Below are 25207 nucleotides of genomic sequence, written 5' to 3'. Positions count from 1 at the left end.
AGAAAAGTTTATCAGCAAACCAGTGAACATTTGTTAAATCCTCACAATCTACTACGGACACACGTACCGACAGGATCACCAGCGAATCAAGTTCTTCAGCACACAAACACATTCTTTGTGTCCCACAACCACACCCTCCCCCGGTTGCGTGCGTCTCAGCTGGCATTCGGGTCTGGATTTTGAGTGGTAGAATGATAATTTAAAAGTTGATTAAAAATTCGACACAAAACTTTCCCTTTTCAATGCATAGGAAATGAGGTCCAACGGCACGGCCCTCCAGTTTGTGTGGTCTGATGTTTGATTTTCTTTCGGAGTAATCCGACCCTCCCTCCCCACCATCAATGAAATGAACGTCGATAAGGCGGCAGAACGGGAAATGGAGCTTGTGAGGTGGATGGAGTGGTTTCAGATAATCATCAGCCGACGTTAGTTTTGCATAGTGAAGGTGACTCGCATCGGTTTCGTATTTAAATTTAATCAACCGCGCGATCGTGGGGTTGTATTTATACCGGAGGCTTAAGTGGCTCAAACCATGCAGGGTGTTTTTCAATTTATTTCTAGTTATGAATAACCAGATCGTGTGTGAAAATTAATTTAACTTTTATTTTGGAAAGGTGGGTAAATTAATTCTGGCTATTTGAAACTTTTTTCTAATTAAAATGTTTCACTTGGACCGTTAATAAGTTTTTTTCCGGTAGAAACAAAACAAAATTTTATCATGTATTAATTTTCCAATCCAAAGTTACATAGTTTGGTTATTACCTTTTAGCTTAGTAACATTTTATTTACTCTTTACGTGGCTTTGTAACATTCTAACGAAAAAGCTGCTTTTATTGCATCACACTTGAGCACGTTCCAGCTGCGGTAATAAATATTGTATTCTTGCTCACCACCTTACAAACACATTTTCTCCACGTTTAAGACCATTTTATGCATTGGCTGTAAACAAATTGCAACGAGTAGCATACTGATAGCCGTTTGGCGGAACCATCGAACGGAACCACTTCGGTAAAAGCAAATGGAGAATTACACTCAACACTCGGCATGCAGAATGGCAGCTTGTGGCCTGCGAACAAAGTGGTTCGCTCGCAAGTGGACCGCCCACCAGCGCTGTCAATGGATATTGAAAAGCAATGTCCTTTCGCTGGCGTGGGACGCACTGGGCTTCCATTTGTCCGCCGTGTACGTAGCTGCAATGCAAACACCAGTGCATCAGTTACAAAAAAAACAAAACAAAGGAAAGTAGCCTTTCTTTGAGGGTATTTCGTTTGGAAAAAAAACGAACAACAAAAACGGCTGTGAAACGCAGGAAAAAGGAAAACTACCGACCGGCAAACTGTTATGGATAGAAACTATCATTTGTTTAAAAAAGAGCCACACAAATGCACAGTTCATGCTGATTTACATAATGTTCTCGCTTTTCTTGCACCGGCAAGTGTTCCGGGGGTGCAAATTTCGAGGTTTCCGAAGGAAAAATCGACCAAAAACCGATACAATCTCCCGAAAACCACTACGAATTTTCCCCCGACCTCGATAGCTTATTGTGGGAAGACATGGAGATAAATCGTATTGTTGTTTAACGGTTGCCTGCTTGTGGTTCGCCCGATTGCCAATGGAGGCGCCCGGTGGTTTTCGAAACGAAACGAGAAAAAAATACCCCGATGATGGAGGCGCCTGGTTGTTCACGATGGTACATGCCAAGCGTGTGAGTGTGTGTATGTGTGTGGGGAAGGGATTTTTTTACAATAAAACAATGCAACGTGGGGCGAACAGTGAGAGGAAAGGTTTTTTTTTGTGCTGCTATTGAATGATGCAAATTGCAGAAACCGGAAGCGCATGGTTCGGTCAGTGAAATTCAAATGATTTCCTGCTCTCCGTTACACGTAATCATTCGTTTTACGACTGCTTCGCTCCACTTGTGCTTGCAAAAGGTATGTCTTGCGTGGGGGTTTCCCGTTTTCCAGGTTTTCTTCCTTATTTCCTTGCTTTGCCAACCGTATCGGTATGGTTTGTATCAAACGGAGCTAGGAAAAGCTTCTTACAAACCATTTTACACTTCTCTTGCCCATTTCTTCTCCGTTGCTCGACAGCAATCATTCGATTTGGGTGTGTGGTTTCGCTTTTCTCTTTCTTATTATTTTTTCTTGTGATCGAATATTTCAGATTGTCGGTGCCGGTCTGTTTGCGTTCACCATCTTCATCCGTGCCGAGCCCGGCTTCGACGAATGGATTGCCATCCTGAATGTGTACGAGTACTACATCGGTGTGTACATACTGATCGCCGCCGGTGCGTTGGTCATGATTTTCTCCTTCCTCGGTTGCTGCTCCGCGCTGATGGAACACTCCTCCGCTCTGTATCTGGTAAGTACACTCTTCTGTTTTAATTTGTTCTAAGTATTTATTCTCATTTTTTATTTGAAAACGATTATAATCTTCGATCTTCGAAGAATTTGTTATAATATGTTGTAATATAGATGCTGCATCATACACTTGTGGCAAAATAGTTCCTACAAGCATTAAAAACAAAGATTTCCCACCCGTAAGAAACTTTCTCAAAACAGCTCATTTCTGTAGGCGACATACAATCGAACTGCACTGAATTATTTCCACTCGACGTCCAACGTCGGGAAACAAAGACTCCCTAGTGACAGGCACAATTTTCCGACACAATCCCACACACACATACCCACAGAACAAATCGTCAAGCGTCGCTGTTGCCGCTGGTACTGACAGCTCCAATGAAAGCCGGCCCACGCGTCTTTTGCCTTCGACTGCGGTGAATAATGAATCAACGGAGTCCAGCGGCGAGGAACTCGCCACGCCAAACTGTCACCGACTGCGTCACCGACAGCTGATTGGCCGGTTCCCGGTGTCATCTGCTGGGTTTTTCCCTCCTCCGTCGGTTCCAAATCCGGAAAAGCGCTAAGTCGTGCGGTTGACGGGCTTCGGAATTGGTTCCGGGATGCGGTTGCGATGCGGTTTTCGTGGAACTTTCTGACGTCGGTTCGTGGTGAGAGGAAAGTTTTCCCATCCCGAGGGGGGGGGGGGGACAAATGCCGCGCAAGTAATGCCACTGTGAGACCCAAGCATGTGCACTGAGGTTGGGAACAAGGGCCCCGGCCGATGGCATCGGATCGAAACTATCGTCCCATTTTGTTCGAAGGTTTGTCTTGGCTCTCCTTCCCATGATTCCCCCCCCCCCCCCTCGCTCCCCAGCGTCTTAAAGGGCCGGAAAAAAATTATAACTTACACAACATGACACTTCGGTGTCAATTAAAGCATGAATAATGTAGGAAGTCCCGTTTCCGCTTCGGTGCAGGAGCGAGTCCGAGTCCTGCCATGAGTTGTGGAAATACTTTTGTTGGCTAAGACAAAGAAAAACCCTCACCCCGAACGCCCCCCCCCCCCCCGACTTTGCCGGACAACCAGAAACGACCCCTGGCCGGGTTTGTCTCCTCCGTGAAGTGCTTTGCAGCTGACAGTTTTGGGGTTCGGACGTCGGATGGGAAACCAATTTCAATAATCATCCAACCGAACTAACCGATGCGAGCGGAATCCTTGGCGCCCTGTTTTGTTATGATAATGGCCGGGCACTTGCGCATCCCGGCTTTTCCGGCCCCCCTCATTTCCATCCGGTTTGATGTTGGCTTTCTTCTTTTTATGCGCAGCAGCAGCACACTTTTTTGCACACTACAAGATCCTTCCCAGACGGCGAGCAATTGTGCCAGCGGAGATTACAATCTTAACTGCAGGAGGTAACGGCGCGAACCAGAACGCGACCAAACGCATAACTTTAATTGCTTTCGCCGTGCGCCAATGGGAGAAGTGTCGAGGTCGAGCATCGACGGTTGAAGCTGCAGAATCTCTCCCCGGAAAACGAGCGAGAAAAACACCGGCAAAGGCTCGGCAACTATAATGAACCGTTTTGTTTGTGTGTTTTTTTCCGAGCAGAAGCTTATATTCTTGACGCTTTGGTTGCCCCGAGTTTCTCACATTTTTCTTTGATTTTTCACTGCCGGTGGTTCACCGAAAGTGTGACGCAATTGTCGTTAGCTGGGAAGAGCTCTACTTTCACCTTTTATTCACCGCGTTGAGAAAAACATCCTTGCCATTAGTGGAGCTGGAAAATGTTTTTGTTCCGCTGCATTCTGCATCGCTTTGCCGTCGTATAGACTGCACAAACTCGTGTCGCCGCTCGGTTGCCATGACGCTTGCCAGTGCTGCTTGGTAAAGCGAGAAAATTATTGGAGAGGAAAATCCAGAACACTGCACATCGAAATCATTATCACCGCAAGTGAAATCGTTCGATACCGCAGTTAAACTGAGTGAAACGATCGCTAACGTTGAAAATTAATTGCAAATGTTTGCTGAGGCGACGAGAATTTAAAATGCATTTAAAAATTTCATATACATTTGCAAAAAACCTTCACTTCAGTTTTTAAAAGTTCTTTTCAAATTGACGAAACACCTCTGTATGTATTTTCGGATGGTCTTCCTGCTGTGCAATTAAAACCTCACACTTTGAGCTCCAGTTTGCTACTGTTTATTAATCTGTCAAATATTGTTCATTCGCGTTACTTTATAATTCATTTGACTTAGTTCCTAATTCCCTTTTCGTTAATCCTATTCTCTATTCTAATGATATCCGATCCGATATCCGCTAACGTTGAAAATTAATTGCAAATGTTTGCTGATGCGACGAGAATGTAAAATACATTCAAAAATTTCATTAGATTACGGGAAATCAGTTCAGAATTTAAAAATTCTTTTTAAAATGACGAAACACCTCCAAATCAGTCGAAGTATCAATACGCACGATCAAATTAAGGCATTGCTTGTTTAAGAACTATAAGCAAATAGCATTGGAATATTTTGTGGATCAGATTGAGATTCACCTCCACTTTCTCCAAAACCAATCGATCCAGGACCGCCAGCGCATCCTATAAAGCTAGCATCAGTTTTGCATAGGATAGGGTTCTTACTCCAGTAACAGAGAAGCTGTGTAAGCTTTCCATAAGTGCATCGATGCTTTCGCTTTTGTTTTCTATCATCCTCAACACTGAAATGCTGCAGATGCTATGTTTACCTAACAACTATGCAAAAATGTGGGGTACGTTTCGATGCCCTCTTTTATGCTCTTTTCTGCGAAACCATCGATTCCATTTTGCGTTGCAAAGTGATAGGATTTTACCTCCAATCCATATATCTCACAACAAATGCTCAGCAGAATTCCATCAACCAATCGAGCAAGTAAGGAGTACGATGCGAAGGAAAGCATCACTCATGCATTTGCACCGTATTTCCCATGCATGCATTCGACCAAAGTAATTTAAACTTTCTCATCGGGACGAGCGTCTTTCCGAAAAACGGGTATCCTGGTGGGAGTTGTTCCATTTGTTTGAACCACTTACCGTGGATTGGAGCTTTTCTTGGGTTTTGGTGAATCGATGGATGTTGTTTTATTAATTTCTCCATATTTCTGAACCCACCGTTGGATTGTTTTGCAAACGTTGTTTGCAATATAATCTAAATTAAAGTGGAAATCGTGTGTTTTTGGTTTGTCTTGTTATTTTTCATGTTGAAATAAAAACAAGAATCTCTTTGAGAAAGCTTAAGCAGGTTTTGTACCTCATTCGAATGATTAAATTCAAACCATCAAAGTTCGTTAATAATCCGTCTTGCTTTAAGACCCTCCTCAAATCTCGTGACGGGCTTTGACTCCTCAGAAACACTCGGTATGCAACTCCTTGGGCAACATCTGTGCAAACACACGCCAAGAACCCGTGTCCGCACGCAACCGACACCGATTCAACTCCGACGCCGTTGCCAAACCACCGACCGACCGGTGAAGCATAAACGCTGGGAAAATAAACACCACCGAAGAAAGTCAAACTTACCGGGGGATAACAGGCGCTGCCCAGCGGTGACTCCCGGAGTGTCCGTCGGAAGGTTATAAACATGCTGATTATATCATAACTCTCCCCCCATCCTGAAGCACCCCCCTCCTCTTCCTGTGCAGAGACATAGTTTGCTGTGGTTTGGACAATTTACACCGACCGGCCAACTGGTCAACCGTGGCTCGTTTGTTTGCCTGTTTGCTTGGTTAGTTACCCGCCGTTGGGTTGGTTTCTTGGAACCGGTCAAAGTTCAGGCCGGACTTGGAATGACTTTTACCTCGAAGCCGGTGATAAAGCAAGCTGTCTAACTTGAGATTTCCCCTTCCGCCGGGACCCCACGACGAGGAGCGTCCGCTTGGAAAAGGCAGCAGATTGTGATAGAATTATTCGACCCATGATTGAACACAACAAACTGTCTTCAGTCGGTCATGAAATATTTTGCATGTGATCCAACCCAAACCGAGGGAATATATGGGAATTCTGCTCAAAAGTCTTGAAGCTAAGGGAGACCAAGTTGTTCTTTGTTGCCATTGACCACTGTCATGTGGACAAATGCAACCATCGGATTTCAAATCGCTTCACCGATCTCTTCCTCCCAGATTCCGGTGCAATTCTTTTCAGAAGATCACTCTTTTCAAGAGCATACTTGTAAGGATCACGGTGCTCGTTTCAATATAAATATGAAATAAGTTTTGTGGCCTCCCACCATATGTTTGTTTGGGTTTCCAGCAACAATTGTAACGACAAAGAGAATAGGATAGGAAAAACTTGGCCAACTCAATTTAAAGATATATTTTTATTGGTATAAGCTAATAAGATTTGATTGATTCACTCAATGGAGACTTTGGTCTTAAAGCAAAGACAAGTAAACAAAAAAAAAATACAAATTATTTATAAGAAAGGTAGAAAGAATAGTAGTAAAATATAGTATAACTTGTAAGACATTGGCAAAGTGGAAAAGTGAATAATTTTTCAAAATGAAAGCACAAGATTGGTTTGTGTTTAAACAATTGTTAAAAAGAGCAACAAGAAAAAGCGTATTGTGTCTCATAGCGTTTTCTATCAATATCAAACTTTGCAATTCTGCTATTCTTTGAAAGTTATTGCCTACTCACATCGAGAAAGAAAAACAAATCGAAATCACCATAAGGTACGAAGACGTTTAACACGAGGTTTTCGTGCAAGTGGGCGTGCTATGATACAACGGTTTCTATTTCTCCGAAGGACAAGCAATTTACTAAAAGGTTGGAATACAAAAGGGTACTTGTTTATACTGGAAAAATCAAAATTCATAGTGGAATACATTTTGATCCAACAAAACGATGTAAACGAACATCATATGAAGAACTATTTTAAAGCATGTCACTGATAAACAACTCGATGAGAACACTTTCCTTTTTCTTAGTCGATGGGTTTCGAAACCGTCTGAACACCATTTGGCCCGGATGGTATTGGTTTCGGGAAGCTCCAATACACGGAACACCGTCACGTACGAGCAAACAGTCACGTCTGGATGCACGATGATTAATTAATTAACTTTTCAAAATGGATTTATGAATAATGAGCAGTTGTCAGACGGGTTGACCGATGAACCTGCACGGGAAACACGTGGAAAAGGCAGAAGAAAATCGTGCAACCGATTCGAGTCCGATCCTGGAACGGACATACTCTCCCTTCCTTTGTCCCCGCCATCAAACTGGAGTCATTTTGCATCCTTTTCCTTTAGCAGGGACAATAGACGCTCTGAATAAAAATGTTCGGTTTAAGATCGAAGAAAAGGGACGTGATTGAATCGAAAAAATATAAAATGACACCGTCCCAAGTGAAAATTGGACACACACAGGACGGGAGGGGAAGGCCGACCAGGCTGGCGACAAATCGGTCGACGACCGAGTGGCGTGCGGGCGCGATGATGAAAAATGGCAAAAATTTCCAATCACATCACGGAAATTGGTTTTCATAACATCCGGTTCGAGTCAAGGGGAGGGGGGAGGAAAACGAGACGTACGATAGAGGGCGAGAGCAGGAGAGAGTGAAAAATGAACCAACCAAGTAGCAGCGAATCAGGACGCCTCTTCCTGTGCCTTGACCACGCTTGGGTCATTTCTGGCGTGGGATGGGAACACCAGTTGAGCAAAAGGCAGAGACAACATGGAAGAGAGATCAGAAAAGTGGGAGAAAATAAAACCCCCCCGAGGACTGGACGAGGAAAAGGCAATGTCGTTTTCATTTGCTGCCCGAAAGGCGGCCGGACCGATGATGGCATGATCAGCTTCCTATCCGAAATTCGGCCGCAAACCGCGAGCTTCGGAAGCGCCGGGAAAAAAAAAAACACGGGAAACCCTCCGGCGGAATGTCAACTAGAGAGGCTGAAGAATTTCCACTCGGTTTGCAGAATGTTTCCGCTTACCACCGCGATGGCCTCGTGTAGGCTTCATCGTTCCCTGGAAGATTGAGACGGATTGAACAACGGCGGAGAAATGAACACCGGGAAGAAAAAAAGCGGACCTTCGGGCAACTCCAACTCCAACTTGTTTCGAGGCTCGACCAAAACGTTTCTCCACGCTTTTCGGATCGGTATCATCGTGTCTTTCCACGGTCGGTTCGTCCGGAAAATGTCCACATCTCAGATACCGCAACGGGTTTTTCGTCGCATTGCCTTGGGCGATGGAGATAGTCGGTGGAAAACCTTTTTATCCTCCTTCTCCGGTGGTTCTTTCCGTTGCCTTTCCTCAACATTACTAACCACTGAAATGAAGCTAAGGATCGCAACAATCATCGAAATGCCTTGGTCACAGTTCTTGTTTCTTTTTTCCATTCTTTGGGCGGCTCTACTCTCCTACAACCTTCATGTTAATGCTGACCCTTCGGTCCTTTCCACTCGGGAGAAAAGCATCTTGCCACGTGGTTTGAAGGCTGCCGGAAATGAAAAGATTTGCCGCACGGTGATTGCGTTTACGAGCCACAGGTTCAATCCGTTCCGATCCGGGAAGAAACTGCTTTGTGAGAAGGAGTGGTAAATAAGAGCCATAGATGAGCTGATCGCTTTCATACACACCCTGTTTAGAAAGCTAGAAAATGATACAGTTGATTTGCGGAGAGGTTTATCAGGACTAACACATCATAGAAAAGAATATGATAAAACATCATTTAGAACATAGGTGTTGTTTGTACTTAATTTAATAAAATGAACATTCAGTGTCGTTTGACAGGCCTTCTAAGAAGAATAATTGTTCCCCTTCATACATTCCATGAGTTGTAATGTTTATGTGCATCTGAGCACTTAAAATGGAATATATTATTCAATTATTTACCAGTTTACCACTACAACGTGTATTGATGTGAAACATGTAGTAGAATCTTCCCACTTTATACTCTTGAAGACTGCAACATGTGGTTCCGAAAGGTCAAGACAGTCTCTCCTATTTTCTCCAACATGATAACAACCACTTTCCTTCGAGCAAACACTCTTCGGAATGCACTTTCATCTTGGCCTAACGTCACCTCATGGTCAATAATTTAGACCCGGGCAGGAAATTGATAGAATATTACATCGCACACACTCATACCAACACCTCCGAAGGCTTTTTCCTAAGCCTCCGATAATGGAAGTAGGTAGGCCGGTGACTTTTCTTTCCCCACCGGGTTCGAACGGAACTTAGCTTCAGAAGGACTCGTTGCTTATTCATTGCTGCAAGCGACGTCCTCTCAGCCCTGCCAATGGCAGCCATCTTACCTTAGTTATTGAAATCCTCCGAGACGAGGTGAACTTCCTTAAGCAGAACCTCGACGTGGGCGAGCGTCACAAGGAAAAGCTTCAGCAAATTGTGTCACTCGTGAGGAGACCGAAATTCCGCTTTGATGGCAAAGGACCATAGGACTCTTTTTCCAGCAACTAGGAAAGAAAAAGAGGGAGCAATAGGAGATAGGAGTAGGACAAGGACATCGACCGTTGGGTTGCTGGGGATCGCTGGCCAAGTTACGAAACCGAACCGAAGCGTTGTATAATGATGAACCAGCAATAAAGAAAAGCCCCCGTCGTTGCAAAACGGTAAACGTATTGAAGCGCACCGTTTCTTCGAGGTTTCTCGTTGCCTTCCATCGATCACTCAAAGGTTTCCCCGTGAGAAGGACGTTGCGCTTTGATGTAGTAACATAATTTATAGAAATATCACTACCCTTCCTGCCAAAGGAAGCTGCTTCATTTGCAATCGTTTCTGGCTCGAGCTTGGTTACATTTTTCGTCCAGTCCAACCCACCTGGATTTCAAAGCTCTCCGGTTCATGACAACAACGGAAGCCAACGTAACGGAAAGATCCTTTGAATGTCTTTCAAGGTAAATAGAGCGCATGGAAACTTGCTACGATATTCAAACCGACAACCTACGGCATTTGCTAAATTTAGTTTATTATTAAGTTAAGCTTGATTGAAGAGATGGAACTGAAAGAAATATTAGATGTAAATGTTTTGTAGCAGCACAAAAATGATGTTATATAAGGGTAAACTGGTTATGAAAAGTTTTCTCTAATTCATCTGCTTGCTTGCTAAAAAAAGGCAACTATCAAATATGAATTGGGAAAAGTACCAAAACAGATCAGTCAAAGTGTATAATGCCATAATACAATTCTGATGTGATGAATCGATGCTCCTATCGGTTTATGTTTTTAATCTCATGCACTTAACTGAGTATTACAAATATTTACCTACCAACAACTGAAACTCATGAATAGGTTATTTTTAATGCATTCTTTGTAAACCACGTGCTTGACTTCATTGTAAATTATTCGAGCTAATGGTGGTTTTTGTTGGTTCTTCTATTCACTAAATAACAACCGACCTAGTTGATTACGCTAAACCTATTGACTCGAAGCGAGCTAAATTGCATTTCGTTTCGTGCAAAAGCCTCGAAGAGTGGTCAATGCTTTTACGTATATATTTTTCTTTTTTTCTGTGTACATATTTTTTCTGTTTCCCTTTCGTTCCTACCCCTTGCACGTCATGCCACGAACATCGGGTCTCTAAGCAAATATTGAATGGCCGTAGTTGATTGAATTTTTTATCGACTGTTCCACACGAGTCCCAGCTGCGATCCCCAGACTGCACCTGTAATTTCGTCCACTCCCTTCAATGCCTCGATAGTCCATTGAGGCGTGTGTTCAATCAGTCTATTCAGCGTTGGTTTTATTCGGGCTCGATTATAGTGTTTGCGCCGCTCGAGTGGAATTTTCATTTTTCTCAAGAACTCTGCTCGCGCCCCATTTTTCCTAGTGAAGACCCCCGTTCGTGAAATTCACAACGTTCACTAACCTATTCATAACGATACTGAGGTCTAGAACCTTGCAACCACTTTGCACAATCATTATTTTCACGCACCAGGCACACAAAAGGGTATCAAATAGGTTAAGAATCACGCGATACAAATCCGGGAAATATGAACAGGAATTGTTGAATTACTCATTATTTGCATGAAATTGGAAGTGAATAGGAGGTTGATTGGGAAGTCAATTATTCACTTTTTGTGTGTTTTATTACACCTAGAAGCAGGTTCCATGTTGTTTAATGTTCACTTTATGTTTGATTCATGTTTTATAAGTATTTTTGATTTTTAAACACTCAAAAGTATTTTGTAAAGGTACATTAATCATTCAAGATACGAAATCTTACGTCATGAGCTTTGTAACAAAAGAGGAAGGTAAAATTTTAAGCCTTTCCTCTATTTTTTATTTTTAACAAAAATAATTCACTTTCAATTACTTCCACATATATCAACACTCTCGTTCATCATATAATTAACACAATTCATTTCCAACATCCTTTCCACAATTGAAACCCAAGCTCCTCACTTCATGTGAATGAAAACATAACACGATGAGAAAATCACTACGAAATAAAAAACAGTTCCCAACTTCCCAATCGAAGCGGAATGGGACGATTGTATTTTAATCGACCGACATGATCCGACCGGGAGAAGTGCGGACGAAGGTTGCAGCGACAGCGGTAACGGATGTTTGCCAGAGTGGCAAGATAATCGGCCCCGTTACATGGCTTAATCAGGTTCGTAATTGTGCAATTTTCATCAAATCGCACGCTCGTTGGTAAAAGGAGACAACATTGTTGAGTTTTCGAGCGATGGGAAGGCTTCGATCGTAATTGATAAGCGGAGGGTAATTAATTTTTCATTTCAATGGTTTCGTGGAAACCGAGCGCAAAGGACTATCAATCCGACGAGCGGACTTATTGCAAACGCCTGACAGGCACCGGTGATGAGGGCTTCAATTTGTTCTTACCTCGATGATTGTGTCGAACGTGAAGTTAATTGATGCTGTGGTGGAAATTCTGTGGAAACTGTGTGTGCCTTCAATTGTTAATTCGGCGCAATTATTTCAAAAGGACGAGGACGTGAAACGATAATTTATTTCCCGTTACATAATCGTCACAAATGACATACATCTTTCGGTTTTACTTTATTTCAAGTTTCAACACATTTTTCGCTCATTCCGGCATCCTGTTAACGAAATGTTTCCTCTTTGTTTTGCAGTTCATCGGTACGCAGGTCTTTCTGTTCCTGCTAACCGTCATCGGTTCGGCCATCCTGTTGGACTACTCGACGATGAACTCCAGCATCCAGCCGCTGATTCGGGAGACGATGCTCCGCTTCATCGTCACCTCCGAGCATCCGCACTCGTCGGCCGCCCTCAAGCTGATCCAGGAGAGTGTAAGTGTATTCGATTCGTTTTTCAATTCCCACTTCTCCCCATTCCCACGTTGACAAATGGTTACACAAATTCAAACTAAAAGAAAGTCCTAACAAAACTGCCAACCGATGGAATGGCAATGATTGACGATCGTTTCCACTTTTCCCCACCAAGTTCCCCAGAAAAAAAAACGAGTCGGGAAAGTTGGGCTTCGGTTTCTGGTGCAAATGGGGACGACACAGTTCATTAATCCATTATTGAAATCAAACACCATTCTTCCCTCGATTCCCGTTGCCGGGTTTCCTGCAATTTGCTTCCGAAGCAAACTCCTCCGGGAAACGCTGGAATTAATGCTTCGAAATGTGAGCCTTTAATGGATATTTGTTTTGGAACACACTGGAACGGTCCACGCTCTGCTCGATCGATCGGCAATCAATCCGATCCCGTCTGCTCCCGTGGCCATCCTTCATTGACGCTTCCCTTTCGCTCAATTATGTCGACTATTGTGGTCGTCAAGCGTTCCGCTTGAAATTGAGGACATTCGAAAGCTTCGGGCGCAACGTTGAACGAGCGGAATTCGAACCAGTCAAACATGTCTATATGAAATTTAAGCTCAATGTTTCACGTGTATCAGAAAAATATGACACCATGTTGCGCCTAAGGATTTGTTGTCAAAAAGAAACGTCACATCACTTTTTATCTTCGAATGAATGTTCCGAGCAATTTTCATCAGCGACCGCATACGAAAAGAAATCATTATTCTCTTATCAAAGAACCTGCTTCGTGGTTTATGTATCCTTTCACTTCAAATCACAGCAGGTCCCCGGCATTGAGTTCCTTTTGTATCCTTTCCCCCATCGCCAAAAGCAATCTCATTTCACTTTCTCATTTCCAAAAGTAAGGACTCGTTTGCTTTCATTTCGTTCGGCGACCCTCTGCGTAAATGATTCGCTCCGGCAATGGGGAGGCTGCATAATTAAGACACAAATGCGTTCCGTCCAGCAATGGTTTTCCCTCCCCAGGGGGGGTCAGAACCACAGCGGACATTCACTCGGACACTCCCGGGTGCGTCACACTAATGATGATTTTTCTCCGACCCTTCCGGCGCCGGCCCGAATGTGTGTGTGTGTGTGTGGAGAAATGGGCACGCAAAAAAGAAGGGACACTGGCCAGAAATTGGGTTCATTTCTTTCGCCTACGGCACTCATGTTTTTCCTCCCTTTCCACACACACATTTTGCTGTCGATCACTAAGTAGAGCTAATATATTTTTTATCTTCTTTGGTTCCTTATCCTGCGTTCGCACACACAGATTGGATGCTGCGGTGCGGACGGACCGAACGACTACATGGTGATGCGCCAGCCGCTGCCCCTGGAGTGCCGTGACACCGTCAGTGGCAATGCGTTCTTCAACGGGTGCGTCAACGAGCTGACCTGGTTCCTGGAGGACAAGTCGGTGTGGGCCGCCATTATGGCGATGATTCTGGCCGCCGTTCATGTAAGTGCTCGATCGTCGAGGAGTGTATTAAACATTCATCGGGCTAACCTTTTCGAACGATTCTTTTTTCCACACCGCAGACCTGCAATGGCGTGCTGGGAATCGTCCTGGTCCAGGCGTTGAAGCGCGAGGAGGAGGCCATGAACAGGCGCTAAATGTCATCGATGGATCAGGTGGAATTTTCTTCTGCATGCAAAAACGCAACCCCAAGTGCCAATTTCAAGTGACCAGTGACAGTAAAAAACAACAACGAACCAGTGGAGCATGGAGCTATGACATGGAAAGCGTTTATTTTTTTGTTTCTTCTATCAACAGCAAACAGTATTTAGGAGCTAGCACGTAATTTTATATCAACCCTTTTCGTACTTAGGTTTCCGCATTAGAGCTTAATTGAACAATGTCAGCAATGTCACCCATCAAAATGTGTTTGGGACGGTATATACTAATAAAGAAAACATAGGTTTAGGACAAAAAGGGATTTGACTAGCGATGATACTTGCATTGATGACGGGAAAAGGTGAATAAAAAAGTGAGAGTCTACAACTCTACTGGCAATGGTATTACTCTTGAAATATCTTATCAGGAGGTGGTCTCATCATCATCATCATATTAAGTAATGGAAGAATGACTGAAAATCATAAAACAAAACTGTCATTCAAATACAATTGAAATAAAAGCGAATTATTTTGTGAAAACTTCTCGAAAGAGACATTGAAACAGGTGTTAAAATCAATCTTTAGATAAAAAACTGACAGAACGGTTCTCAAGAACAAGTAAATAATAGCTAATGTTTTCACTTTGATCGCCTCTATCATTCCTCTTCAATAAAATCTAACATTTATTCCAGTGACAGTCCTACAATGTGAGTTTAAATTTATCAATGTCAATTGTCGTTTCGAATAAAATATTTTGAAGGATTTTCAGCCAGCGGTAAATAAAAGATGAAGCATTTCCTCTGGGATCCGAAGCAGCACAAAACAATTTACTTATTCTCTGTTTTGATTTAACCTTCTACTATTCTATACTTTGTAACAATAAATGAACAAAGATCCATTCTCAAATACAGTTAGCTTTAAATAAAAATGGAAAAACCAGCAATGTGCCATTAAACGTTGCTTTCAAGCTTTTCCAGTGGCGCTCGTTTAATTTTAGATTCATAATTAATAACTAATGATAATCCAAAAGTACATTCTCGCCATCTCAGCTATTAATATCAAACCAGACAGAGTTATTGACTTTTCCTTCATCCGCCACCCCTCCTCGTCAACCGAAGACGTTTGGCATCCTCCCACCCACGAACAGCACGCTGGACGCTTTAACAATCTTCTATTTATCGCTTGTACATTCTCGCCAAAGACCCATTCAACTGAGGCGAAGGTGAAGGACCTCATTAAAAGCTTGCTCTCGACAATGCGCCATCGTTGCTTCGGGCGTGCTTTCCGCCGGGGCCGGGGCTTGGAAGTGGGAGCAAAAATCCCTCCTATGTGTAGCGTCTTGTGAGACTTGTATATTTTTCTCCCCTCATTCCCACGACACATTACTTCCCCCCAACGTTCGAACGCCATTCAACACCGGCGTCGATGAAAGACGCAATTCCCCGAACGACGGAGACTTTCTTTTGGTATGGCATGGTAGCGTCCGATTAAAAATGGAAAAATGGAAAAGAGAAGGAAAGAAAAAACTGGTAAGAAACGATCGTCGTCTTACCGATAGACGGGCGAGCTTTCCCGCCGTTCAGCGCTGATGGTGTTGGTCATACCGTAACCATGAATATCAGAGGACGATGTAAACAGCGATTTCATTTCGCTTCGAGCGCCATCATAACCATCTTGCTTGCGCAACGCTGGTGTGATACTTTCGAAAACTGGACAAAATTAGTTATCAAAGGATGGACGTTGACCATAAAGGAACACAAAAAAAAGTATCCGAAAGAAAACGAAACAAATGTAATAAAATAAATATAACTTATGAGAGTATTCATTATGTTGCGAAATAAGTGAAACTATTAACAAAATCAGCTTTAAAATACGAAAACCAAAGGGTTTTTAAATAACTTACTCTATCCAAATCTTTACCATCTATCAGCCCACCGTGTGAAGGTGCCCTCGTGCTGGTGTTTGCGTATCTATCCGGCGTCGATTGAATGTTTGAAAGCTTTTCCCATCGACGCCAACGCAGCACTTCTCCTCGAAGCAGTTTGTTAGCCAGTTCGGTGCGTTTGCTTTGGAGTTCGTTGTCCGGTGGAAGGTGGTGAGGCGTCCGTGCTCTTGCTCACGAAAGAGTTGGCCCACTATCAGCCCACTTTCTTGCAACCAATAACGACGTCAACATTAAATCCCCAGCGATGCACACCGACCACCTCACCACCTGCGGGAAGATCATCGCTTCGGATTCGAAACACCCCGAAGGACATCGTGGGGATGTGGAACCGTCCTTCTTGGCTTGTTTATCCATTGGCTTGGCAACAACACCCGGGCGAGGGAGCATCACGCTAAACTCTCCCGGGATTGTCACCGTCACCGATGGACCGGGGCTTTCCTTCGCCATTACAAAGTTCAGCATCTTCTAGCGTGTTAGCTTTCCACGCCAACGGTGAATGCAGTTGTTTGCGTCGGGCCGAACCTTCCGTGTCATGTGAGTATGAAAAACAGCAATCGCATCTGCAGCTAACGACACTTTCGATGCACCCGTGGGTCCGGTAATGGATCTGGCAAGGAAGGGAAAACAATGACGCAAGCGTCTTTCGTTACCGCTGTATCCGGTAACTTGTTAGGAAAATCATGTCAGAGCCATTTTTTTAAACGAAACCAAAAACATCTCATGTAAAAGTGTAAAAAATGTAATGTAAATTAAAATTAAATTTTTACAAGAAGAAAATTTGAATTAAACAAAGAGATTTTCCATCAAACAAATTAACCCCTAACCAGACAAAAACCAACTCATTCTGCGTACCAAAATAGGTCACGCACTTAAAGTCAATAGCTTGAATCTTATTTTACGATTCTTGAGGAACTAGATTAGAATCTTCTTCCATCTGCGACATGATTCTGACTTGTACCCTTCGCAAAATTTGTACGGTTTTCTTTCCTTTTTCCACGCGCTCGGTCGATTTATTATTCCTTCCGCTCGGTGCCCTTTTTAAAAGCACTCCAACGTCAAGCCACTCGGTCTTCCCATGGGTTCCCGAAACGGGAAAACCCCCGGTCACGTTGACACGGCAAGGTTGACTGCATCTGCAGAGCGTGAGGGAAAAGTTTTACGATTGTCATAATGTGTAAATTCTTTTTTTACCACTGCTAAGAGGGCGAAATAATGCACTTTGGTGGTTGCAATAAAATGTTATCCCTTTTGTCTCGCTCGACACAACTCGTCGGTGCTCGCTACTCATCCATTCATTCGACATGCCATGCGTGTAATTCTCTTGTTTTTTTTTGTGCCTCGCCATTGTCTTACGCGTGTGATGTAATATTTTATAAGTGTAAAAACGAGTCCAACAACAACGGGTAGCTGCCATCCATCGAAACGGGACAAAAGAACAAGCTACTTCCTTTTTGTTGATCGAGGAAGCTCTTCCCCGTAGGATGGAGATTTTCACGGAATTTCCCTCGCCATGGATACATAATTTTGTCACAACACGGGCTTCTCAAACTGTTGTAAAGCATCACGCAAAAATAAATAATAAAAACCGGCGAGGGAGAAAAAAAAAATAAACAGACACCAAACAACACTCGGAAGTACTTTTTCGGCGGTCGAAGATGTCGTTGTAGCTCGAGCTCGAGAAGTGTTGGTAGACGCACGATGCTCGGAGTTTCACAGCAAAAGATATGAGACGGTAAAATTATTATGCACGGTTGTAAAGTGACATTTTCCATTCACCACGCCAACGACGGGGATTACATTTTGAAGATTTGATAATCCCAACGCTCACGGCCTTATCAGCATGCGTGTGTCTGTGTGTGTGTTTGTACGCTTCTATGCCTGCGTTAGATGTCTTATTCTTCTCCCGTGCGACGGTCCATCTTCCCGGCGACGGATGAAAAACGGAACCTCACTTGTGATGCATTTGATGGCACTGCGGTTGATGGGTTGCTTTTATTCTTCATCTTCGTCGAGTCATTGCTTTAGGATTCTTCATAAAAGAAATAAATTGCACAACGACTCCGAAGCTCGGGCTGGTAAGATATCAATTTGTAAATTGGAACAAGTTTCTGTCGTTTCGTATTTATGGCTGGAGCGGGAAGTTCTTGTTTTGCCTGAATGATTTATAACCGAAAAAACTCACACATCGTACAGTGAAGGCCTATGAACTAAGAATCTTCTTTGGTTCGTTGCTTTTGCTCTATGAACTCACACTTTCTATAGTGAATTTATTATTTTTACAATTTTTTTAATCTTTTCATTGTGAGTTATCAATTCTACAAAAAAATTGAAAAGGCCTATGAACTAAAAATCTTCTTTGGTTCGTTGCTTTTGCTCTATGGACTGCATCTTTCTATAGTGATTTAATTATTTTTTTTTTTTTTAACTTTCTACTGTGGGTTATCAATTTTACAAAAAAAATTAAATGACATCCCATATATAGCGAAAACATAATGTATTAACCAATATTAAGGTGGATATGAACTGAAAGTAAACATTCTACTCAACTAACTCAACTGCAAACAAATGAAAAGACAGCTTTTATTACTATGCGACAAAATAACCTATTTTGAACACAGCTATACTCAACAATATTTTGAAAATAAATCAATTAAAACCTTGTCTTGTCTTAAAAACAGACAGCCAAAGGTGTAATCCTCATCGAGCAGCTTACAAGTTCACGGAAAAATGAAACAACAAACACAAAAACACACACTTTGCACTACACTCTTCACAAACCAGTGTCACGTTTTCCAACAAGCCTGCCGTTCCCGAGCGATAATCTAATTTCACATCAAAACCAACATCAGCAAAACTACTATCAAACAAACGCCGGCGTTTTCCCGCTAGCGTGACGCGTTACAAGCAGATAACATTTTCCCCCGGTAACGGCGTAAAATGCAAATAAATCTTAATGATGTTACCCACGGCATCAGCAACTCCCTGTTCGTCTCCCCCCTTGTTCCGCTGGTGGAAAAGCGCTCTGACGCACGTCACCAGGCGACACGATGGGCCATTTAGCAGCGCCGCTTTGTATCACCACGAGGCTCTGCGATCGGTTCGAACAGATGGAAAAGGAGTTGTTTAACCGATTCCCGGGAAAAGCGTCCCCACCCCCTCCTCAACCAACCGGGTGGATGTGGGTGTTGATGGTTGCTGGTGGTTATTTATTATATCGTTAGTTTCTGCCGGATTTCTGCCTAATTACGGTCGTCGTCGTCGTCGTCGCCGGCATCGTTGTCGTCGCCGAATCCATCGTCGCTGTGTCCTCGGTCGAGCGGGAAACCGGGATGAGTTTTTCCAGCCAAGCCAGCTCGCAGGTAGAGCACCGGTTCGCCCATCGGTTATGCGACGGCTGAAGCCTAATTCCAGACCGCAAAGAACTCACCGCCGAACGTGGCGCTAACCGACCGGGTTTTCCCACTCCCACATCGGGCGGTGGTGGTTTTCGCCCCACGCCCGGAAGTTATCTGTGAAAGATCGGAAATTTATTCAGCAATAACAAAACGATAAGTTCCACCTGTGCGAATGCCCGGAACTTTACGCCGCCCGGAACGGAGCGAAGCGCTACGGTACGTGTCTGTTTGCTGCAAGTTTCTAAAGTTTGTCACAGTGGCGGAAAGTAGCGAGTTGGTAAAGGAGAGGGGGGGCAGCTGGAGTGGAGAAGAAGGAGTGTGGCTTTTTAGCATATTTTCCCAATTAGCGCTTGCCAGGTTTCGGTGGCAGATTTGGCACAGCCTTTTTTGCCACCGAGGGAAAACCCCAAAATCGGCACCGAAAACCATTGGCCAGACGGCGACGGGGAGGGGCTTTTCCAAACTGTTAAAGAGTATGTCTCAATCGGAGTGGGAAGGGAAAATGAAAACGAACTCCATCCACCATCCCCGGCCGTTCGAATTTCGATATCGGGGAAAATTCTCGGACGTTCGAGGCGGAACTTCCCGTGTTCGCTTTTCCACCTGAGCAACGTGACCGTCGTCGACCTACGCCTGCCAACCTCAATCTTAACGTGATCCTGCGGTTGCGGTGTGCCAAGGTAGCACAGGGGGATTCGAAGCTCCAAAGGCGCACGGAAAAGCGCCCGGGAACGGTGCGCATCTTCCCGAGTTTTCAAGCGACTTTTTGATTTATGCCTCAATCGTTTCAGTTGAATTTTTAAGCACTCCGACCTCGGGAGTAGCTTCCTTTTGTCGAGACTTTTTCCCCGTGGCCTTGAAGCAGAGGTCCAGCCGTCTTCTTCTACGGCTGACTTTTCCGTCCACTCCACCCTATCCGTAGTCGCCCGTTCAAGTGTTGGTTTCGCCTTTCAACGCGCCACGGCATCCAAGATTAATGAGGATTGTTTTTATTCCGTTCCGCCTCTCGTTGCGCAATCGACACAAGGATCGGAGCACTCGGCTACTCTTGGCCGTCGAGTCGTTAGCCGGAGACCTCCTCCACAAAGTCTCGGCCTCTTCCCTCCCAACCGGGCCGAAATCCGTCAAAGCAAAACTACGCCACCTCCTCGGAGCTCATTTGTTATTCATAAGGGATCGTAGTTTGCAAATTAATTATTATTATCTTGGTTATTCCTTTCGGGTGCCTTCGGGCAGCGTGCTAGATGCAAGGAACTTCCCAGGCTTGGGGTGGCGAGAAAACCCAGCCGGAAGGCTGGGAACGGTACGCGATGGAGTTGGATTTCAAGTATGACGTTGAATTTCCACCCACACGGAGGTCTCATTTAATCGGCGCCCTAGAGAGCCGGAGTGTTTTTATTTCCCGCTCTTTCCACCGACGGATTATAATTTTGTCTGAGGATATCGTGAAGCAAATACACAACATTTTGAAGGGACCGCTAGATTGTTGATTTATACGATTGTTTTAGAAAGCATATGAAACTTATCTAACAGAAAAGCCAACTGAAAAATACATATCTGACTATTTGAGGCAAAACAAAATTGAAAAACGTTGAAATGAACATTGAATAATGTATAAATGAAACAACTGTTTAAATGAAATGAATAAGCGAAACAACTGTTTCAGCCAGAATATGTGCTTCGCCTTAAAAGACTTAAATATATTTGTTTCATTGTGGCTCAATGTGCTGATATCATTCCATGTCACGAGTGTTAGTTCGAAATGCTAATTTTCCTATAAATTTTCATCATTTTATTCACGCGAATAAACGTCGCGAGCCACTGAAGTGCTAAGAAGTACTATCTCAAAGATCAAAAGACTAAGATGCCTTCTTTAGCCGCCTCAACTTCAAGCGTCTTTGCTCACTCGAAAAGTCATTGCGCAGCGATATTCATGGATTGAAAATTTTATTATAATCGAAGAACAATCTACTGCTAAAAATCCGCCCCGCTAAGCTCCAGACTGGTGTAAGGGATTCGACAAACTAGTCAGCCCATGGATAAGCAAAAACATACACATGCAACCAAGCAGATTTTTAAACCAATTTGCTTGTGATCTCGCGTCTTAGCAGTTCGCGACCGGGAAAAGAGTTTCTTTCCTATCCTAAGCCAACGTACGCGCGGCCAACTTTCGCGTCAATGATAGCCCTCAACAGTGGGTTGGTTTTAGTGGTCTTTCTTCGTGTTTTTTTTTTTGTCGGCGAAAAATCGGCTTGAAGAAAATCCTTGAGCCAAGATCGACCAAAGGCAGCACAAAGGAAAGTATCATCGACGGGCAAATAAATTAAATTATACTTTCTCCATTCGCTCGTGTCGTTGAGGAGAAACTTTCATCTCGGTCCGCCCGGGCAAAGGGGTTTTCCAGTCCTTGGAAATGCAAGACCGCTGGCTGGCGAGGAAGCAATTGGAGACGCTCGCAAACGAGGCGGGTAAAACGAGGTTCGTCATCATGTGCGGATGAGGAAAAGCGTTTCACCGATGCGGAACACTGGAGCACTCATCGCAAGCCTAGTGTTGATGGCCGGATGGTGTTGATGGTGGCGTAAGACAGCGGAAGGAATTGTCTCCCAGGGTCTCTCGTACGGAACGGAAGCCCGGAGCGAATGAAACAAATTGAAAAAGGCTCCGGGGAAGATTAGGCGGCTACGTGACGCATATGTGAAAGTGACTCGTTAAAAGCTCCTGGGGATATGTTTCAATTACCGAGATGAGAGCTCGGAGCTTCTCGGGAGGGCAAACGGCGAACGGGTTCCCTCCCCCTGACCGGGGAAAACTTCATCCATCCATCCATCCGCCCCGGTCCGGTCCGAGCATGACCAATCGGAATGGAACATTTTCGATTACATCGAAGGGAAAACCCCGTTCGTCCCTCCGGCAGTCGTGATGACACGTGGCCTAAGGTGAGAAATTTATTCATGAATATGCTTTGCCCCAAACCGTGCCCGGGCGATGATGGGTTTGGAAATGTTCCGGCAACTTTTCCCGGACATATCTTCACGTTTCGTTCACAACCGGCCCGGCTCGGAATGGGATAGACTTGGCGAGGATTAGTGCGAACTTTGTCGCATTATGCAGGATTATGTGGCTCGGGACGAAGCTGATGGCTGATCCATTCCTTTCACTCAAACATTTAATGGCACCCTTTCGTTCAGTCTAGCCGGCCCGGGAAGGGGGGGGGGGGGGTGGGGTGGGAGGGGTCACACGTAAGGTAAACCCGGACATTTACATCACAAAGCAGTGCAAATGGTCGTTGGATTTTTAAAATGACAACTTATAAAAAGCATTCACAGTTTTCATTTTAACGATAGTGATAAGTTTCATCATTCGTTATAACAGAGCTTGTGCGAGATTGAATGAATTCAAGTTGATAAGTAACATGCGAGATCCATTTGGTTGATGTTTTTATCAAGGCAATAATGAACGGACCCTTTAAAATAGTGTTTTAAAATGGAGATATTTGATTCATTTTTCCTGTGCTTTCTAAAAGTGTTTTTAAAATACCCACAGGCTTTTAAGCACAATAAGGAATAACATGACAGTTCATCGGTTTTTTCAACATAAAAATCCTTTCATATCTGTTTTTATGAGTAAACTATATGCTATAACTATGTGTAAAATGCACATTATTTTTATATGTAAACTAGGTAAACGTCGTGAATAGCTAAACACTTAACACGTTGACTGCCAAGCGTTTTTAGCACCCTTTTTAGTACAATCTTTTTTAATAAAATTTGCTTAAAACATATTAAACCAACGATTTTTGAAGGCTAAGCAAAAGTTTTGCTACTCAAAGAATTGACAAAAATATTACTATAATTTTTATGTTGCATTTTCATTTGTTTATGGATGAAAAACTTTTTAGAACTTTTTAGAACTGTCACCCACTTTTGGGGGACATGGCAGTCAACGTGTTGATAAAATTTGTCCATAACATTTATTAAACCAATGATTTTTTAAGGCTAAGCAAAAACTAAGCTCCGCAAAGAATTGATATTAAAAATTACTACAATTTTGATGTTGCATTTCCATTTATTTCTGGGTCAAAAACTTTTTAGAACTGATTTCAGCTGTCACCCACTTTTGGGTGACATGGCAGTCAACGTGTTAAAATAGTGAAGAAATTTATAACATTTCATTTTAAATTAGTTTGCTTTAAATTAGTTTCGAAAAATTCGCCTTAGTTATGGCGCAATTGTCAATTTTCACGTCCTTCTACGAACAAGGACTTTGAGAGCCTGCTTCTAGTGTTAACAACAAATATTTATTCCAATCAAGATGAATTAAATCTAAAGATTTACTCGGAAGCGGTGTAGAGTCTATGTCGCCAAGGCTATAATCTTCCTCCAACCTTCCTTGTCGCATGTTGAACATCGACCTCCGACGCAACGAACCCAATCAACATGAACATCCATTATGCAATCGATTCACGTTATCGGCCAGCCGACCGCCGTTCGTTGCCACAACTCCTATTAACTTTCATAATCCTGTCCTGGGGGGGCTGCTGGATGGTGGATTTATGCCCGTTTTTTTCCTCTCCTATCCGTGTTGTTTTCGCTTATTTATTTGTGATCTTTCGCCATCACATTTTAATCCACTGATTAATAGTGGAGCCGAGAGACACTCGCGAACGAGGGAAACGCGCAACAACAGCAAATTATTTCCTGCTCGATCGATATTTGTGCCGTGGCACCTCAGGCACGTTCCGTTCTGGCCAAAAGCCTTCCAATCGATGGTAGGTTGATTTGTTTTTCCTAGCGACAATGTGGGAGAAGCGACGTAGAGTCGGAGGAAGGAAACATCGAACGAAAGACAATGCTGCTTGATGGCTCATCCCTGGTCAGCGGGCAGGAACAGACCGAAGAAACACACGAAAATAGCAAAAGACAACCGCTATTTTCGCCCAACCTGAAGGAAAAACGAACCGTAGATACCAAGCGCGGCGCAAACGATGTCCTCTAATCGGAAAAACTGTCATGCCTCGTTGTTCACTTTAAACCACGGGTAATTTGTTCGCATCCTTATCCTATCGGAGGCGAGGTGAGGGAGGTAAGTCCGCAAGAGAAACCAAGCCGAGCCCTCGAAAGCTGCCCGCGTAAGCCCAAGTGCGAGACGGATGTTTTGCCACTTTCTCTTTATTTCGTTTTCCACTCCCTTCGCGCCGGCGGGGAAACTTTCCATCACTTTCCGGCAGCGGGAAGAAATCCGTCCGCTCCCGAGGGGGGGGGGGGGGGGGGGGGGCGGTTTGGAGTAACAGCAGGGAGTATGGCTGCCAGCGACACGGGACCCAAATCCTCGCCATCGAAAGATTAGTCTTGCTCGATGAAAGATAACTTTCGTGACGTCCAAATCTCGTTATTTCGGTCATAGCGTTTGACGGACGAGCGGAAAATGGTGCGGCGTGAGGGGAAGAATGAAGTGGTCCGCCATTTCGCCTGGCGGAGTCGAACGTGTTTCACTTCTTTCTTGCTAGACTGATTTTTCCTAACCCCTCGCACCGCTAGACTTTTCCTCCCCCCCCACAGGTTGGAAAGTCGTCGCGTTTGTTGAATGGATGACGTCTACGCTACGTTTGGCGTTTTTCTTT

The 25207-nt window shown here is 43.8% G+C and overlaps 1 protein-coding gene across 1 annotated transcript in view; it reads left to right on the top strand.

The window, feature by feature from the left end:
• Window positions 1–14263, top strand: part of LOC131271912 (tetraspanin-2A) — a 40653-nt gene extending 26390 nt beyond the window's left edge. The window contains exons 2-5 of the mRNA XM_058273486.1: window positions 2164–2361; window positions 12436–12612; window positions 13904–14089; window positions 14170–14263. Coding sequence (XP_058129469.1) covers window positions 2164–2361; window positions 12436–12612; window positions 13904–14089; window positions 14170–14244 — 636 coding nt within the window. The 3' untranslated portion in view covers window positions 14245–14263. The remainder of the gene's footprint in view (window positions 1–2163; window positions 2362–12435; window positions 12613–13903; window positions 14090–14169) is intronic.
• The last annotated feature ends 10944 nt before the right edge of the window (window positions 14264–25207 follow it).

The sequence above is a fragment of the Anopheles coustani genome, chromosome 3 (assembly GCF_943734705.1).
Source record: "Anopheles coustani chromosome 3, idAnoCousDA_361_x.2, whole genome shotgun sequence".
Lineage (NCBI taxonomy): Eukaryota > Metazoa > Arthropoda > Insecta > Diptera > Culicidae > Anopheles > Anopheles coustani.
Note: the sequence above shows the minus strand (reverse complement) of the source record. Positions and strands in the feature narration are given on the sequence as shown.